Source organism: Vidua macroura, chromosome 6 (genome assembly GCF_024509145.1).
Source record: "Vidua macroura isolate BioBank_ID:100142 chromosome 6, ASM2450914v1, whole genome shotgun sequence".
Taxonomy (NCBI): Eukaryota; Metazoa; Chordata; class Aves; order Passeriformes; family Viduidae; genus Vidua; species Vidua macroura.
Genome location: NC_071576.1, coordinates 21,917,358 through 21,937,290, shown reverse-complemented (window position 1 = coordinate 21,937,290; position 19,933 = coordinate 21,917,358). Strand labels below are relative to the sequence as shown.

Sequence of the window (19,933 nt, the reverse complement as noted above, 5' to 3'; positions counted from 1 at the left end):
ACATGTAAATAGAGCCTTTGTTGTATGATAAAGCTGATGGGCAAAGCAGCTGTGAAGGGCAAACAACACTTTTCTCTAGACAATTTAATGAGTATCTGGTAACTGAAGAGATGTTTTTTAAATCCTCCAGATTGAAAGCTGAAGTAACAAAGGAGCTAGGGGATCTCTGCAAATAGAGATGACAAGTACCAGTATGAAGAACTGGAGGGTAACGTATTCAAACTTTACCTATGTCCATTATATGAGCTTGGCTACTTGCTTGTTCCTCTCCAATTCCTCAAACATTCAGTACAATCTCAAGAAAAATAGTCCAGCAAGTCATTTTAATAGACAAAAGATTTTCTGTCTGGTAGCATCATCATGAGCTGGTAACAGCATTTTCCTATCCATTTGCATCAGAATCTCCTGTACACTCCAAAGTATATTTTGCGTATTTGCTTCTTCTTTGCTCCTAAAACGAACTGCATTCTTGTTTTGTTGAAAGGTCTGTAGTTGAATTTTTCATATCAAGACATTCACTTGTCTTAAACAGAAGACGAAGTTCATGGTTGCATAGTGAAAAGTTTATTTAAAGAGAGTAAGTTCCAATATATTATTACAAATCAACCACAACACATCAAATATAAACAATACAAACCAATTGTAGAAGGAATGCAAACACACTATAAATATAGCCTTCATACGTGCCCTTCAGAAAGAGTTCAGTGACACATTTTGTTAAAATACCCTCTTTTCTATTTAAAACTCACCTCTTGGCGAGGACATGGAAAGCAAACATTTGGCACTGAGAATGCAATTTTGAAATCACAGGACATCAAAAATATTCACATCACATAGGTAAGGACTGACAAACAACCATCACAGTTCACAAGAACGTAGCTCTGAAAAAGGTATGACGAGCTACAAGGTGCTCCCCATTGAAAGCCTGTGCTAATGGCTTGAAGCTGTGAGTGGAAAGCAGCCTGCTTCCCTCTGAGGAGGACTGTTCCCAGGGCATCTTGGAGGTTGCAGGGAAGCCATCTCCAGCTATTTATCATTTCCAAACATGGAACCTAAACGTCAAGGTCATTACTTGGCAAGGTCTCTCTCCTTAGCTCTGAATTTTGTGGCTGGCATCCTGCTTCTTGCCCGAGGGACTTGACTCACCAATCCAGATGGGTTTAAAACAGATAACCCTCACTGATGGATCAGAAAATCCTTCCTCTCTCCCTTCCCAATAAAGGCTGCATTTAATGTATGATGATTCTGAGAAAGCAACATGTAAAATCCAGAATGGAACCCAGAAAAGCCAAGGGGACTCAGATCCATCATCCACCTGGCCTGATGCACTTTCAGCTGCAACAGCACCACAGTTTTGGAATAAGTAGCCAGAGTCTCTCTCCAGGCAAATGTGGACTATCCCCCCAGAACACTCTCTGAGGGTATTCTCAGCTCAGTCAGAGAGAAAGGTTTTCTAACCAGGCGAGAGCCTGGGAAGCAGTTGAGAAAGAATGTAAATAATTCTCTAATCTATCTTGTTATTCACATTGTTTATAGATATGCTCTGCCACTGTGCATCATTCACTGCACACCAATGGTGTGACATGTTTTTACTCTAAGACCAATGAAATTAGTCATCTCGATGTTCTCTATATATGAGCAGTACATTTGAAATAAAGAGAGAGCTCATTTTCTTAGCCTTCTGATCTGGAGTTCTCTGTTCCCGTCCTGCTCAACAGCATCAACTCTCCTCCTTGTAATATACATTTGAACTCTGCTGTTTTATGTAACTTTTAAAACTTCATTTAATTGGTATTTACTGCAAATCAACTTCTTTAGATAAAATGCCTTTTGACTCCTGCTAAACTTCTGTCTTTCACAGTCTAATTAGCAATGTATTTAACACAATCAGTTCCCAGTTTTTCATGCTGCCAGTTGTGAAATTCTCATTCATCTACATGATCTTTTCACATCCAATATTTTCCCAGATATGAGAAAAGGAGAAAATGTTTTTTCTTTTACACTTGTAGATATAAAAGAAACCCTAAACAAAAAACTTGGTGCATTGGTCTCTCATCCACACTCAATATGCATTAACACACAGCACTCACAGCTCTGGATTTCAACACTCTTTTTGGAGAAAATTATGAATGGCCACAAGAAACACTCTTCTGTGTCCATCTAGTGTTCCTCTGGTCCTTGGGTTTAGTGTCAGCATATCAAAAGGAGTAGTCCTCTGGTGTTCCTAGACATCTGACAGCAGCATATGAAGGCAAAGAATGTATGGCACCAGGAAATTCAAATACCATTGTACTACTCATCTTACAGCAACAAGGCAGTCTATGAACAGATTAGATCTTCAGGAACAGCCTAGAGGGGCTCGTCCTGCTTGACCTTAGCAAGCACCACCCCCTACCCAAATGGGCAAGAAATAAGAAGAAATCTCTTGTGTTAATGACACCTATGGTTCTCATCTCAGACATGCTGTTTGTTCCTAAGGCACCTTGTGATAAATCCTCTGTAGAGTGGCTTTAACAGGGGTAGTGAAACAAGAAGGAAGAGTATAAGCAGTGGGGATGAAAGTGAACTCATTTAGGGATTCATTCTCTACCCTAATTCCCCACAAGAACAACAAAATCTTTCAGCAGCTAGACCTGTAATGAGGTTTACCTCAAATTCACCTCACCAGGTCCAGCTCCACAATAAGTGTCCCACTGCAGGCCATAGATGGAGGTTACATGCACACACAGGTACAAGGAGATCAGCTGACAGGGTAGAGCCACGAAGAAAGGCATGTGGCTGCCTTCTAGACTCAGTGCATAGTAACTTGACTTTCCTAGCACCTGAAGTCAGGTAACTAAGCTCTTCCTCTTAACACATTTTCATCTTACCTGTCTGTGCATATTAAATGGGTCCCGAGCATGAATTTGCTACAAGCCTGTGTCTGACACCAACGACCTCTCCTGAGAATGTGTATTACAGGCCTCCAAAGGGTCTGAGTAAATGTAAGCAGTACCAGCAGTGGTCCTTGATTTAAGCAATTTTAACTCTCTGTTCTCAATAAAACACATACATTTTTAAACTCCTGCTGCTACATTACACCTAAAGCAAAAATGAGGGAACAATGGAGAGCTTACTACCTTCTCTGACATAAAAAATGCCAGATTAGTACCATTATTATAACTAAACACTTATCCAAGGTAATTTTATACAAGTCCTTTGCTACAGGATATATCTCTGACTGAACATGTAAATTTTATTTAGATCTAAATTATATTCAAAACAAAATGGAAAATAATTTTGTGCTTTCACAAAAGCAAACCCAAAATGCAAAAGAAGCTTCTTCCTTGATTTAGCTTTCTGATTTCTAGAGACAATTTAGAAGGAAAGGAAATATATATATTAAAAACCTATTTGAAATCTTCCTTCCACAGAAACAAAAAAATTTGCTTTCCTGATGATTAATTTCCCTCTCTGAAATGCAACTGCATTTAAACGTTATTTTTCTTTCTTGACCCAAGGTCTAATTCCAAAGATCTCTATTTAAATAGGAAGGGTTTCCATAACTGCCTAAGCCAGCTAGCAAGATTGAATACAAATCCAGGAAATATACCAAACGGAAAAAATTACACATGTGAAATAAGATTATTTCTTTGAAACAACTATGGATTTGATATTGAACAGGAATGGCTGCTGTTAATCACTAGCCACATTGCCAAGCTATTTGACTTATCAGAAAACTAATAAAACCTGTATCCTTCCAAAAAGAAGTTGTCACTTTGATAATGAATGCTAGTTGAATACCTGAGAAACAACATACTTGTATAATGTGGAAATATAAGAAAATAAACAAAAAGAAGACTTATTCTGTACAACAGTGAAGCTTTCCCGAAGATTAAATATTCCTAAAACTATCTTGTGTTCATAAAAGACACCAGATACCTCGGGGAAACTCAAGCAGTGAAACAACACACACCAAATACTTTCAACACACAGCAAATACTTTCAGGCCTACTTGCACTTTCACTGCAGCAGGCCTGTCTGTGGGCAGGCTGCATTTGCAGGCTGGGCACATACTCTTTGGGATGACATTCCCCATTCAATGCTGCTTTTGGGCTTAAGTCAATGAGACCAGGTAGATGGGCACAGTTCCAAAAGAGTGACCCGAGCCTTATTAAAGATTGGTCCACACTTCAGAAAGCAAGAACTGAACAATAGGTTTGCCATCTACAGTGCCATTTATCTTAACAAAAAATATAAACTAATGGCTTGAAAACTGGGACATACTATCTATGTCTCACCAAGTGATCAAAACTGGTTGTAAGGCAGGTTTTGTGATCAAAACCACAGTATAGTCTTAAATTGAGATAACCCACTACCATGCAACAAGCTGTGCAGCTGAGGATCAATAATTCTGGAATATCTCATGTACATACAGGTCAGAATTCCCTTCAAGATAAATAAATCCTAACTAGAAACTGAAGTAGGTACCAAATAGCACATCATATGTTAACCAGTGCACACACACACAGAGTTCTGCAGATCTCACAGCCGAGGACCAACAGCAATCATTGAGTGGGGCAATGCTGATATTGTGGTCAAACTGAAGGGTCTATTCCATCTTCTTCTGTTTAGTGCCTCTGGTGACAGTGTGCTCTCCCCTCCCACTTCTGCTTGAGCAATAGCCAGCCACCAGTGGTGGGTGGAAGGACTGTATCTGGCTTAAGCTGGACTCTGAGAAGACAATGGTTAAGGGCCATACGTCTTGCTCAACAGCTTAGGGTCAGTTGGGCACAAGGAAACCCAAAATCCAGCCTGTATGGAAATATGACAGTAAGTCAATCATCTTACTCTAGTGGACAGCCCAGGGCCTGTTACTCTCTCCTGCATGGTAACATGGCTGTCTCCTGGCTGTGTCCCAGGATCTCCATTCAACTAGGGATGCCTCTTAGGGTTAACTTCTTGAGGCTGAGAGATTCCTTGCTCAGGAGTTCTCACAAAGTGCTTAATAGCATACAAAACTTTGAAATCTCAGCTAAGTGAGATACAGGATTGACTGTGCACATAATCTTTTAGATGTAAACTGCTGGCCAAGTCTGGGACTAAGGCTGGATCCAGACACCCCTAAATTCCCCTCAAAAAAGGAGTTTAAAAAATAAGGGGGTCCTTTCTGAACTTCATGACTCATAAGAGGGTCTCCCTGACAGTTTTGTCTGACCCTGTCATCTATGTAGTGAACAGTTAAATATACATTGCCATCATATCTTGTTAAACTGTTGTCACATTTACTCATAAAATCATAGAATGGTTTGGGTTGGAAGAGGACCTTGGATATCACTGAGTTCCAACTGCTTTCCCATGAGCAGGGACACCTTCAACTAGACCAGGTTGCTGTACCTGCAGGGGTGTGTGGGAGACAGGTTACACATGCTGGGGTGCTGTACCTGTGTTGCTGTGTGTGCAGGAGATGGGTTACACCTGGATCACAGCACTGACCTGAGTGCAGGATGAGAAGAGCCTTTAGAACATGTGGGGAGAACTGGGCACGTTCCAGTTACTGCTGCATGCAGTGCTTCACGAGGCACACGTGTGCTGTACTCTGTAAGTACTGGGGGCGTCGCACGCTGCAGCCACGTCACCATCATTTCTGATGCCCCTGGCACAGCCCTGCTTTACAGGCCTTGTCTGTCCAAGTATTTCATACCATATGTGTGTGAGCTGACTGACATGACTGATGCCTGCCATCTGAATGATGCTTCATGAATCTCTTTGCCACATTTTTAGTCAGTAACTTTCATTATTCACAAACCAATACTTTTAAAAGGGTGGGGGAGTAAAATCCCCAAATGTATTTGCTTGCTATTTGCTTTTTAAACTCAAATAGCCTTAAAACCAGAAGCTGTTATAAAAGGATACTGTCAATTGCAGAAGGTCATGAGTAACTCAGGTGGCCAGAGCTGCAGAAGTGTTTTCATAATACTCAACTGCTACTGCTGGATTTGGTTATCAGCTTTTTAAGGAATTACTTTACCATATGGGTATGAATATTTGTGCAAAATATAATGAAACTATTACTGTGTTTAGAGTGTTTCTAGAGGTTTCAATAATTCAGATTTTATTAACAATGACAATTTCAAACTTTCAACGAAATGTTTGTTTCTTTTATAAAACAGCCCATGAAAAAAAATCTCATTTCTTAAAACCAGTTATTTAAACACTTTTGTGAGTCTAAAGGCCTGAAGAGCCTGGAGATTTTTGAGAATTTCTGAGATTTCTGTCTGAATGTGAATTATTGTGTGTATCAGATGGATATATGAATTATAGTGTGTATCAGATGGACAGACCATAATTTGTAAGGATACAGACCCTTTTCCCTCTTTCTCATAAGACCCACTGAAGCTGGAAAAAAGTATAGTCCCATCTCCTAACACTTTGGGACAGTTCATTCCAGCACTGACTTTATTTTCAGAGACTGGCTTGTGTTGTTAAAGCATTTACTAAACTTGCAATTCCTCTGTTGTTGGTATCTTTTACTTCCTACATCATCTGTTTGAAGAAAATTATTAGCCTAATCCAGACTCTACTGTAAGATTCTACCTGATGCAGTCTTTTAGGTAATGGATCTAAGTGAAATTCCATAAACTTGGAAATTGGACAATTTGGAGTTCACAGATTGACTTAAGCTTGTACCCACTTTTACAAAAACACTTCCCTGACAAGCATTGAGTGATGAACAAAAGTATTTTTCCTAATTAACAATGTAAAAAATAATGTAAGGAACAACCTAGTGAAACCTCTAAGAAAAGTGTAATTCCTATTTTTATTTCCTTCAAGAGTCCTGCAGAACTTCACCACTGAGTTTCAACACCACCAAGTTTCCCAGAGGCTGCAGAACAGCCTGAAGAACCCTGGCTTTGACCACACATGTATGTGGCTGATATTACTTTGGGACATGACCAACTTCTGTATTTCATGCGCAACTTTTCTTCTGGCATCAGCCCATAGTGTTTTCTGTGCGATCATAAATAGTTTTAAGGTGTTTTCCAGTGACTTGGTATAAAAGGTTCATAGAATCATAGAGTATGTTGAGTTGGAAGAGGCCCATCATGATCATTGAGTCCAGCTCCTGTCTCAGGACACCCCAACAATCAGAACATGTGCCTGAGAGTGTTGTCCAAACACTCCTTGAACTCTGTCAGGCCTGGTGCTGTGATCACTTCCCTGGGGAGCCTGTTCCAGTGCTCAATCACCAGCTGGGTGAAAAACGTTTTCCTTATACCCAACCTAAACCTCCCCTGACTCAGCTTCATGCCATTTCCTTGAGTCCTGTCACTGGTCACAAGATTGAAGAGATCAGTGCCTGCCCCTCATGAGGAAGTTGTAACTGCAGTGAGGTCTCCCCTCAGTCTCTTCTTCTCCAGCCTGAACAGACCAAGTGACCTAAGCTGCTTCTCACATGGCTTCCCCTCCAGATCCTTCATCATCCTTGTGGCCCTCCTTTGGATGGTCTTTAATGGCTTAATGCCTTTTTAATATTGTGGTGCTGAAAACTGTCCCCAGCACTCGAGGTGAGGCTGCCTCAGTGCAGAGCAGAGCAGGACAATCCCTTCCCTTGCCTGGCTGGCCATGCTGTGCCTGATGCACCCCTGGCTGCCAGGGCACTGCCTGGCTCATGTTCAACTTGCCATCAACCAGGATCCTCTGGTCCCTTTCTGCAGTGCTGCTCTCCAGCCTCTCATTCCCTAGTCTATACACAATACACCAACTAGGAAATGTTGTTAAATTGATGTTTTATATCAGCAAACATACTACTACTTCTCTGTTAGAAGTGAAGTGTGTCACTCCATCAGCAATATCTAGGAACTTGATAGATGATCAAGTGGTTTTTTTGGGGTTTTTTTTGGGTTTTTTTTGTTTCTTTTTTCCCAAAGGATGAAAAAAACCCCAAACACCTTACCTAAAATTCTCAGGCCTGATTCAACTGCTGCAGAAAGGCCACAGGATGGTTCTTCATTTCATCCATGACAGGTTAAAGGAAGGACTAGCCCTCTCCAAGCTGCTAACTGAGAGAGCATCTTGCTCAGACAGACACCAAGCCCTACTGTTCTGTCTCCCTGTGCTCGACCTGCTTGAATAAAGCAGCTTTGCAGTTCTCCCCCACCCTGGTGAACACACTCTCTCTTTTGAGAAAGGGGACTGTTTTCTCCCCTTCTCAGGGCCCAAAGCAGCAACAACTCGGGTCCTTGCCCACTCCCCCAGAAAGCCACTGTGCTCCAAGCAGTGCTCTTCCAATTTCCACTCCTCCTGCTCCCAGCTTGGGCTGCTCTAGTGTAGACTGACTGCTTCCTCTCTTACCATTTTGACCTACTAAGTGCTCTGGAACAGTGAATTAGTAAGCAGAGATAGCTAAAAGTAAGCATGAATATAGAACAAATTGTACAGCATTACAATATACCCTTAATAGGAAATATGCGGCCCTTCTACAAGGGCAAAATCTTTGGCTTTAACTACCCCAAATAATTCTGTCCATCATTTCCTGTCAATAGAAGGAATGGACCAAGTAGAGGTGCTTTACCTGGACGATTTAAAAATAAAACTCAGAACTTCTCTAGTATTACCATGGAAAGTCATTTTGTGTCTCTGCAAAGAGGTATCAAAATGTAAATACAGCAGTATTCTTAGAAAAGAGAACAATTTCAAGTTAAAAGTATTAAAATAAACAACAGTTACAAATAAACATGTTTTTAAATTCATCTCTGATGGATTAACTTCTCCTTGTTCAATTCAGCCACTACTTAAGCAGAAGGTGATACCATCACTAGTCACCAAAATATGCCAAGGAACTTCCCAACAATACCTTTGCAACAGCAGTAGCAGCTGACAAACTGCACTGACAAACTGTAGCACTGCCAAGCCACTGTAGCATGGGCTGCTGCTGGCCAGCAGCACTGCCAGCCACTCGTGTGAGTGAAGGAAGCACTGACTGCTGGTGACTGTAGCGATGGTAGGTGATGGGGTTACCCTGGCTAAGTGACAAGCCAGCTGTGCTTCTGGCTCACTGAAGCTAACAGCTGCCCTCTAGTGATGCAGATGCAGCAGGAGAGTTGGAAAAGTTATTCACAAAACAGTAACATTATTTTCACTTCATTTTGTACCAGCACAACAGATCAGAACCACAACCACCTGAACGTGACTTCTGGGCAATTGCCCAAATGCTGTGACTTGAAGGCCCAGCCCAATGCCTGCATGGAGCTGACCTCCCAAAGTTTTAGAGAAAGAGCAGCTGCCTGGGAACAACCAGGCAGTCACAACTACCTTTCTCCCCTGAGACAGTGGGGAAGAAGGGTGCAGGGAGAAACCAGTTCATGTCCAAAGAAGAGCTGGCAGAATTGCGCCGTGGTTCTGTCACACAGCAGTGCCCCTCAGGCAGTACCAGGGCTGGGTGGCAGCCTGCTACCCTCACCATTACCTGCCTGCCATCCTTGCCCCTTCCCTCTTCTTCAGCTAGTGTAGTAGACATGAAAGAACAGAGTCTTATTGCGGAGCAGAGAGTACGAGTTATCAAACTTCAGCAGGTAGATGCCCTCGCCCGGGTACTCGTGGCTGCCTGCCTGCACCTCCCGATGGCTGTTCCTGCGGTACACAGGCAGGATCTCTCCATAGCGGTTCCGCAGATAGCTTTTGGAACCCCGTTCCACATCACCTACAGGGGACAGTCCTGAATGGGAGAGAGGAGACAAGTAAGTAGGCCAGAACCACTGCATGATCCAGAAAAAGACCAACAAGACCAGAATGCCACACAGACATGCAGCTCTATGGAAGGCTAATGGTGATAGCATTACCCAGAGCATCTCCTCTGACCTTCCTGCAAATAATTCCCACAAAGTCCAGCCTTCCTTATCATAAAAAAGGTCATATCAAGAACCAGTTCTCTTGAGAATACTGATAGGACAGTATCTACTAGCCCACCAGCCCAGTCTCCTCTCTTTCTTAGCTTACCTTTTAGACACCTCACTGCTTTTATACATGCAACAGCAGTCTTGTGATATAGACTTGAAGCAAAGAGAGGCAGGAAAGCTCTTAGCTGTTACCTCATATTGTCTCTGTCCTCAATTCACTTCTCCAAGAGAATTCCTCATAAAGGAACCTACCCCTGCTTACAGGGCCTGCAAAATTCAGACATGAACCTCCCAGCTACACTGGTCACACATACACTGAAGCCACAGAACAGGCAACATTACTGTGTGTTTTTCAAGTACAGCGATACAGGTAGCAAACATTTCAAATACACTCAGAAGGAGCTTACTGGGGGAAAAAAAGAAAACAAAAAACCAAAAACAAGAAATCCTTCTCCCCCAACAAACAACAACAACCACCAACCCCCCCAAAAAACCAGCAAAAACAAAACAAACAAACAAAAAAACAAAACAAAACAAAATAACCTGAACAAAAAAAAAAAAAAAAAACCAAACAAAAAAACCCACAAAAAAACCAAAAAAAAACCAAAAAAAAAACCAGTCAGGTTAAAATTTCAGACTTTAATCTTTTTATCATCTAGAAGTTGACTGAGTGAATTCTGATTTTATTTTTCCATGTGTTCAATTTTAAGAATGCTCTTGGAGAGGACAGGCATTGACATATGCTGAAGCAGGAAGGGCCAAATGCTTTCTTATCACTCTAACCAAGAACCCAACAGGCTGCAGAGAGAGCAAACAGGCTGACTAAACAAAGTAGATGGAAATTGTAGCATCTGACAGATACTCTTAGCAGCATGGCAACACAAATTAACCTTTATAAGATCTGCACTAACCTTCAATTTCCTCGTCCTCCTCTTCATCCTCCTCATCACTGGATTCACTGACCTGAACAGTAATGGCAGTGCTAGTAACTGTGGTCCAGTCAAAATAGACTCCAAAGCCAATGTCGTAGTCATCCGTAGCAAACTCCCAGCAAATGCATTTCCCGTCAGGATGGGTTGGCACACGCACTGTCACCACCTCACCTCGCTTCACCACCATCCGGCCATTCTTCTCCTTTCCCATCTTGGCTTTGAATTCCTTCATCTTCTCAGTGGTCCACATGGTGGGTGCAGCCAGAGGTGGAGGCTGAGCTGAGACAAGGGAAAAGTTCACAGGCTAACATGACTTTTCAGTACTGACAAACTAGTACCTGAAAACAGTGAAGCTATTTCTGGTAAGGGGCCTGTATTCTGGGGCCTGCTCCCAAAAGTCCCAGATGTGAAGTTTTTCCACTCACTAGCCAGGAGCCCTTCTAATTCCAGCAGGAATTAGAAGTATCTCCAGGACAGTCTCTGGTCTTCTAGCCAGGGCAGGCACTTAAAAAATTACCCAAACAAGAATTCTGCCTTCAGGACTCACCTTTTCTCTGCTCCCCAAGGAGGTCTGCAGTCTCCAGCTCAGCTGAAAGGATATCCACAGCACCAGTGTGATCTGACTGAATCATGACTATATCCCCTACTCCCTGAGGTACATGGTAGTTGGTTAATCGAACAGCTTCCTGCACAAAGCACATAAGAAACTTATCACAAAGACTACCCTGGTTAAAAAGTCTCTGCCTAGATTTGAAACAACTTATTAGTAACTCAGGCATCTTTAGGAAACCAAGTCAGACCTGCAGAAGCTTCTATTATTAGCATAGGCTAGCTCTGAGATACCTCTCAGCATTTGTTTCTCCCCACTGCACCAAAATCATGAACTTTGAAGTCAAATGCTGCATCAGTGTCACAAATTTCACTCCCCTTGGTCTCCCAGGGAGTTCTGGGCAGGCACATTTTTGCATTTGCATCAGAGTTAATTGTCACTCCTCAACAAAGCAACAGCCTTATAGATTTAGCCAACTATTCTTGGAAAAAAATTCCCAACACACAATCTCTCTAGGGAGAGCCTTTCAGCCCTGTGTGCATCTAGACTACAGCCACAATCAAACTACAATTGCTACATCCTAGTTACAAGTCCATCTGGTTCGCTCTCTTCTCGTATATGCAAAGTCACAGGTGCTGAACTCGGTGTCACTTGCACAGGTTTCCCTGACTCTAGCTGTAGGGCAAACAAATTTGCTGCCTACAAGAAGAAACAAGGCATTTCAGTTCCCTCTTCCATAAATACGCAAGAATGGAATTTCCAGAAGCACCAGATAAGAGCAGAAGGTGACAATTACCTTGAAGCCTCAGTGAGCAAGGAAGCAAAGACTAGCTGAAGACACAAGTGGGATTTTGCAAATTAGACTGATAATATTTATCTCTCACTAATGTACAGGAAAAAATGTAACTGAATCTATGTTAATACTACTTTTATCTTAACACAACCCTTAGAGCCTCAGTCCTACAGTGGAAAGCATAGTAGTAGAGTGGGAGAACTGTTGCTGCACTTCTATCTTCATTCTCAGACATAAGAAACATCCATCTACCTTTTTGAGAGACTGGATTTGGTCAGGCAGCTTCTCTTCTAGTACAGCCACTTTCTGGTTCCCCAGAGTGCCAATTTCTTCCTTGGAATGCTCTGTTGAGTCTGCCCTCAGGTGTGCCCCAGCTGGTGACCTTTTGGAGGAAGAGAGCAGTACAATTCAGCACTTGCACCCGGGGCACAGCCAGCAGAGGAATCACTGCTCTGGAACTCAAATTCAAATGAACGGAAGGAACAAGCTTCTGTGGCCAGCACCTGCCAACTGGACAAAGAACCCCTGCCCACTGCAGTCCTGCCATGCCTGCATGATTATTTTCCACGTGAGCCAGGGGAGCAGCTTCTGTGGGATACTCCATATTTACCGTCCTTTAGATGGCAGAAATTCACTGCACTCACCCCACAGCATGCTGGCTCACCAACATTATACTAAGGACAGACATCAGTAGCAGCTTTTCTGCCCAAGAAAGGACAACTTTTACGCCAGCTACTTCATGGCATCTGCATACTGCCTCAGAGGTCAATGGGTGAAAGAATTCAGAACAACTGTGACAGCCATCCTGAGAATGCCATCTACTGAAGTGGCCCATTATGCCTTTCCTACTAGCAATTCCAAGAGGTACAGGGAGCACCCAGGTATCTCTCTGCCATATCCAAATAAACCCCACACATAAGCAAGCAGTAAGACATACAATGGGCAGTACAATAACTCAAGCAAAGAGGTCCAAGTACTGCATTGTAACAAAAGAAAATGGACATGCTGAAACAATAAGAATGGAACATAGCAGAAAAAGAATGGGCAAGAAAGGAAACTTCTCTGGCATTTGTTCTCTGTTGAGGGTTTTCTTCTAAATTATAAAATATTATACATTTTAAAAATTGCTGCATATTGTCTATAGGTAGACTTATAATCCCAAATGAACTCAGATGCCAGAAGAGTGTCCTCTGTAATGCTCTCATTACATATGTGAAACTTCTATGAGAAGCAACCTAGCATTAAATAAGAATAGAAATATTTGCACTTTTGAAAATCAAAACCTTCTCACGGCACTATAAAACCAATGTCAACTGCCTTGCTCTAAAGGATCAGAAACATGAGAACACAGCATTAATGGAAAAAAAATGCATTTCTTCAAATGTCTCCTTTCAGAAATGAGAAATATTCTCATTAGCAAGGAAGCAGACTATGAGTATAGTTTGAAATAATTAAAAATAAAATAAAATACACACAGCTCAATAAAGACACATTCTGCATCCACAGAGAAGACTTGAACAGGGCAAATATGGCTTTTGTTTTCAAATTGCTACTCCTATGGTACTATAGAATTTATCTAGAAACAATGCCATTTTTTACTTATATTCTCTCAACAGTGTGATTTCCTTTCCTAGAATTGGCATGATAGACCAGAAGGTCTGTAAGAACAACTAAAATGAGATGAATAGCAGGCTCACAAAATGGCAGCAGATGGGCAAGATAAGAAGCATACTTGGTGGGAACAGTTTTTTAAAGGAAGAATTCTTGGAGTTCTATGCTATCGTTTTCCAGCCTATTTGCATTTCAGTTTAGCAGGTGCATGAACACACCTAGATGGGCTATTTGGTCATTTGCTACCATAGGAGCACACATCTGCTCAAAAAGCTCTCCATCAACACAGGAGCTTAAAGGTTGGGAATTTTTTCCTTTAGATACCACTGATACCTAAGAGTCTCACTGAAAGATTAGGAAGAGCTACACAAGCTTTACAGGCAGACTTACAAAGACAGAGTTCAGTTGATTCCTTCTCACACAAACCTTTTGGACCGTCTCCATCCCTTTCAAAGAAGATCTAAATTAAGACAAATTTAATAGGTAATGTCCACAAGTGTCCCTCATCTACTTTGGCTATTTTGCTTATGGTCTGTATTAATCTCTTTAAAGAAAATTAGAGATTATAATAAAAAGATGGAAGAACTCATTTATAGTCAGAAAGTCTGATAGAGATGTCAGCAGCATCAAACCAAGATGGCATCAAACTGCTGTTTTGGTAAGAAGGGTAGTTTGATGTGAGGAGTTTTTTTTCCTGGATTTTTGCATTTTTTTGATGAAGCTATGGTTTACCTACTGGAATTAACTCACACATTTCTGAAATTGTATCCTGTGCAACAAATGTATAATGGCAAAAGAAATTGGACTGCACAGTATTAGTGCTTATAGCCAATTAAATTACTTGGCCACAAACACCACATGCCCAGCCAGTACCAACAAGCCAAACATCTGATAACAGGGTTGATCAGCAGGATTAATGGAGAGACAGAGAAAACAAATAATGAAGAAAAAAGCCAAAACATTGTCAAGAAAATAGTAAAAGATATTTTCTTGTACAGCTTCCACCAGATTTACAGACAGCAGGCATGCTCAATTATGAAAGTATCCTCCAGATAGGATATAGAAAATTTCCCCGTGAAAATGTCCTAGCTCTTATAATGGATTATAAAACCACACGGGGCTCCTTTCAAGCTGAATGACTCTGTGATTTGAATAGCTGAGCCGTTAACTAAATTTCACAAGCTTTAAAATAACCTTAAAGCCTGTAAGAACAGGCCCTCCCATACTGACTCTGTATATACTGTCCCAAAGCAGACAATTCAGTCCCTTCTTTTTACCTGCACAGAACAAACTGCCATACAGAAGAGGTCACAGGAGTGAAACAGACTGTCATGCATGTGGGCCACAACACACAAAAAGGTTTTCCTACCCGCTCGGTGAAGTACTGGACTCCATAGAATCAACTAGCTGATCTGCAGGCTCTGTCTTTTGGGCTGAGTCTTCATTTTCTAACAACAAACAGAATATAGGAAAAGAAGGTGAAATAAACCTTGGTGTTTATAATACACCGACAGGAAAAAACCTGCAGCCAGCACTCAAACAGTGACAAGGTCACACAGCTGTGGAACAAAGACCTGTGCCAACCAGTTTTTCATGTTATGAGCTGTATCTAGAACCTTATGAAACCAAGATTTTTAATGGCCCCAACCCTAGGAAAGGGAGAACAAAAACCTTCGCATGTTTTTGGTGTAAAGCCATTCTGAGAAGCACAGTTCATTCAGGAACTACTAATTCTAGCTTTAGAAGGACAGAACAAGGCCAAATTTCATCATGTAAAGCTGAGCTGACAAAGCCCTGGAAAAAGCAATCATGCAGCAGTTCACAAAGGGCACAGACGAGATGGAAATTCCTAGGTCAGTGCTAAAAGCACCTTCTGTAAAGATGGCTCCTGGTCTTCCCCGAGTCTCCTGAACTCAGGGAAAGCTCTGTGCCCATACGAGTGCGGAGCGTGCTTCCCAGCCCTGCTCTCCGACCGCGTTCAGGCGGTGAACGGGGCACGGACGAGTTCCAGCTTCCGCAGGTTGCTGATACCCCTCGGAGCCGCTGGCCATTCCCAAGAGCCAGGGCGGGAAGGGGACAGCTCCAGCCCAGGGACACGCAGCCCACGGCACAGTCCAGCTCCCGGCTAGACGGGGCCTCTCTCCCCTGGGAAAGCACAAGGCTCCATCAATCCTCGCTCTTCCCGCTGCACCGGGAGCAACTCTTGCGCCCGAGCGGCAGGTGAGCAGGTGGTGGCGCAGAGACCGCGGCCCGCCCCTCTCCGCTCAGCCCCGGCACAGCCGGCACCGCGGGCGGCACCCGGGGCGCTGCCGGCCGCAGCGGGCACCGCGCCGCCACCGCGGGGAGCCGCCTCCCGCGAGCACGGCTTCTCCGGCAGAGACGAGCAAGCCCACCACGTAAAGGAAACTCTCCCCGTAAGGCCAACGCTAAACACGCGCCGCCGGGCTGCCCCCTGCCCTGCCCAGCCCGTACCTGCGGGGCCCCGGGGCGCGGTGCCGCCGCCCGGGGGCTCGGAGCGGCAGCCGGCGGTGGCGGAGAGCGCGTCCGACATGGGCACGGCTCGGCGGGCGGCCGGAAACACCCGAGCGGGGCCGGAGCGGGGCGGCCGGAAACACCCGAGCGGGGGAGACGGAAACGCCCGAGCGAGTGCGTGTGAGCCGGGCCGCAGGGAGATGGTGGCGCCTCGGTGCTCATCCCTCAGCCTCCCCTCTCGACAACGCAGCCAATCGACATTTAGTTCTGCAGAGCCGCGGGGCGCGGGCGGCGTTGCAGGCTGGCAGCAGGGAGGGAGTGGCGGAAGGGAGAAGGGGGCGCACCTCCAGGAAGTGATGGTTGCCAAGGTAACAGGGTCCCGGGAAGACGCGTTGCCGTGGTGATCGGGGATGGAGCCGATGCAGCCGCGCCTGGCTCCCGCGGGGAGTGGAGGGGCGGAAGGGCCGCAGCCTGAGCCCGAGGGCGCGGGGGGACCGCGGTCCGTCTGCCCCTTCCTGACCTGGAGCGCCGAGGATGTGGCTGAGTGGGTGGCGCAGCTCGGCTTCCCCCAGTACGAGGTGCGGGGCTGCCGGTCCGGGCGGGAAACCCCCGGCGCCGGCCGGGCCGGTGGCCCTGAACTCGGTGTGCGTGTGAGCGTGTGAGAGCGGCAGGGGGGCGGCAGCGGCAGAGGGCGAGCCGCCTTTCTCTCCGCTTCCCTGCCCAGGAATGCTTCAGGGCCAACGGCGTCACCGGCCGCCGCCTCATCCACGCGAACTGCTCCAGCCTGCCCGCCATGGGCGTCACGGACTTCGGCCACATGCAGGTGCAAAAGGGCCACTCGTTTTTATTTCCTTCTTTCACGCTTTGCTGGACACAAACAGGAGCTCTGTCTCTTCCCCATTTTATGAACATGTAATTGGTCTTTTTCCTTTCAAAGCTATATATTTTCTTTAACAAACACCGATAGTTAAGGCTGAATTTCAGGGCTACAGTCTGGCCTTCCAAAGCTTCCTAAAAATTCAGGAAATCAACAAATTTTCTTAAATTTCATTACCCTCTTTCCCTCCCCTAGTGGAAACCACAGAGGGACTGCATTTACAGAGCCAAATAATCTGTTTTGCTTCACAGTTTGAAGTTGCTTTCAGCAGAAGGCTCAGGTAGAAGTACAAACCAAGAAGAAAGAAGAAGCTCTATGCTCCAGTGATTAAAGCATTAACACTGTTTATTTTATTATACAATACCAAAATGCAATTTCACCACAGTTCTGTCTGGCTGCACAATCTTAACTCTTTGTTTGAAACTAAATATGCCACCAAAAATATTAACTAGTGCCATGACTTTGCCTGTTGTTTTGACAGAAAAGCATCAATTTAACACTAAGCTTTTCAGACAGCAAACCTTCACAAATATTTCTGGTACAAGCAGATAGAGACTATAGTAATTTGTGTTTTACAAAAGTGGAAGAATTTTATAAGCTTTGTAAGCCTCACCTTTGTATTGGGATATAGGGATTATGTATGGTGTTAGTTCAACTGCTGAGTAACACTAGGCCATGGGTTAGACATATCAACTGTAACCCATTCTTCCTCTTGTAGGAACTGAAATTCCTCTAGATAAGCAACAGACAGCCAGGACAGTGCCACAAGGAAGTGAGACTGTCTCAGTAATGTTTTCCAAAGCTTGCAAGTAAATTGGGAACATCTCACAGACTTCGGTGGAAGCTAGATGTTCTCAAAGGTCATGCCCTATCCTGCCAGTTATTTGTGCTTTAAAGAACTTTATTCTGACAGAATCCAAGTATGCAGAGCTCTGCAGGATGTGGCCCTTTCAGGAAGTGTCTACTAGAGGAGGTGAAAAGTTAAAACTGCAATTTCCCAGCAAGAAATATAAAGGAAAGGCTGTGAGCAGTCGAAACTGATACAGTTACTATAGAAATAAGAGTGATAGCATCAGCTCAGTGAGATGGAAACTGCAGTTTAGGGGAAATGGTAGTTTGGTAGAGAACTACACAGCTAATTATGCGGAAGCTATGCAGCTTGGACAAGTGATGTTACTGCTGGTTTTAATCCCACTGCACTGGTATTTTAAATATCAAAAGCACTCAAGATAAGAGTCTGGCGTTCTTTTGTTATCACAAAAAGTATTCAGAGTCAAGCTGAAGCTGGGGGAAGGTTTTGAGCAAATACTGTGAATGATCAGTAAAACTTTGCAAATTGTATTTTGAAGCTTCAATCAAATCAGAAAGTTAAATTCTCAGAAGTTGCTTCAAAAACAATGGTAAGGCTCTGCCCAGTCACAGTTCCAGGTCCAGCTGGCTCAGACAACCATACACTCATCATTTTCTAAATGAACAACATGATTTTTTGCTAATTATTTTTTACACCTTTGTGTAGATTGTAATTTGCATTATAATTGAACAAACAGCGATGATTTTGCATTAAGCAGAAGAGACTGCAGTTCATTTATCCATAACTTGTTTGTCCTTGAAGTGCAAGGATGAAAGCTATATTTATGCCACTAAGAGACCAGATATGATGCCATCCCTGACAGTAAATCTGGAGAGAAGGTGATATGCACTGCTTTTACAGTGTCACATGCAGCTTATGGATTCAGATCGTCCTTATGTTGCAACTTCAAGCATCAAACTGTACCAAAATTCAGAATATCACTTCTTTTTCCTGCTGCTCTGACATGGAATGGATGGTTTTAGCTGTTGCTCTATTGTCTTGGTTTGAGAAATGAGAATTTCTGGTGTTTCATCTTATATTTCAGGAAATTTCACGGCACGTGCGAGAGTTGCTGGGGATTGAGGAGCCTCTCTTCAGCAGATCCATTGCCCTCCCATACAGAGACAATATGGGTCTCTTCCTAGAGAGAAAGGCACCAACAGGAGAGAAAGCAGATGCCCTCACTTTCTCACAGTTTATCCAAAAAGCAGGACTGGAGCCCTATACTACAGTTCCTTCTTTGCAAGAATCCCAGACCATGGTGGGAGTGGATGCTCTCCCTGCATCACAGGACATGCAGAGGCAGAATTAGAGACTCATACTGCACTTCTGCCTTTGTAAGAAGCCCAGCAGCCACAGCAGACTGTACCCTTATTACCTTGCAGATTATTCAAGGAGGTACAGTTCCACCTTTTCACAATTACAAAAATTGTGCATTGCACTGCCACTGCAACTCTTAGATGTTTTATTACACCAAACCCATTCCCACATTCTCTTTTCTGCAATACTTCATTTGCTTGCAGGAATTAAGCAAACTGGAGATTGTAGATCAGACTGTGTCATTGTCCGTCTTTCACTTCTGCTTCACAATGGATTAAAAAAGACCAAAAAGCAATCATAGACATATTTTAGGCACAAGGGATTGATAAGAACTTCCCAGATGCTCAAGTGAATAGATTTCTCCCAGGCTTCAGTGTCTGCAGACTGGGCTTGCTCTGAAACCCAGATGTAAGATAAATGGCATATACAATAACTGGTGTACAGGTGTGGTGACAGCTGCTGTCAGCAATCATAATGAAGCAAGGGGTCTAGGTGCAACATGAATAACTAATCCTTGGCCTCACCACAGAAATTATTTCCTGTGAGGCAAAACCAGGCAAGCAGTGTTTTATCATGGTAAACAGTACTGAAACACATGATAGATGGTGGCAGAAAGTATAAAAGAATACTGAACTAGAGAATTTAGGGAA

General features: G+C 43.6%; 2 protein-coding genes across 5 annotated transcripts; one reads left to right on the top strand and one right to left on the bottom strand.

The window, feature by feature from the left end:
* Window positions 1-545: 545 nt before the first annotated feature.
* TMED8 (transmembrane p24 trafficking protein family member 8) lies at window positions 546-17,031 on the bottom strand. Of its 2 annotated transcripts, none has more exons than XM_053979727.1 (6): window positions 16,581-17,031; window positions 15,134-15,212; window positions 12,406-12,535; window positions 11,358-11,496; window positions 10,790-11,089; window positions 546-9,697 (listed from the first exon to the last, which is right to left on the bottom strand). In XM_053979727.1, exons 1-6 carry the CDS (start codon window positions 17,029-17,031, stop codon window positions 9,480-9,482), a joined length of 1,317 nt encoding a protein of 438 aa, XP_053835702.1. In that variant the 3' UTR covers window positions 546-9,479. The 2 variants fall into 2 exon arrangements, with proteins under 2 accessions (XP_053835702.1, XP_053835701.1); XM_053979726.1 differs by lacking the exon at window positions 16,581-17,031 and adding an exon at window positions 16,237-16,318.
* SAMD15 (sterile alpha motif domain containing 15) lies at window positions 16,389-19,410 on the top strand. Of its 3 annotated transcripts, none has more exons than XR_008437486.1 (5): window positions 16,389-16,604; window positions 16,961-17,059; window positions 17,832-17,885; window positions 18,027-18,086; window positions 19,009-19,410. XR_008437486.1 is itself a non-coding variant. In XM_053979728.1 (2 exons), the coding sequence occupies exons 1-2, from the start codon at window positions 16,437-16,439 to the stop codon at window positions 19,273-19,275; spliced, it is 435 nt and encodes a 144-aa protein (XP_053835703.1). In that variant the 5' UTR covers window positions 16,392-16,436; the 3' UTR covers window positions 19,276-19,410. The 3 variants fall into 3 exon arrangements, 1 of the variants encoding a protein (XP_053835703.1); XR_008437485.1 differs by having other exon boundaries at window positions 17,832-17,922; XM_053979728.1 differs by lacking the exons at window positions 16,961-17,059; window positions 17,832-17,885; window positions 18,027-18,086 and having other exon boundaries at window positions 16,392-16,604.
* Window positions 19,411-19,933: the final 523 nt, after the last annotated feature.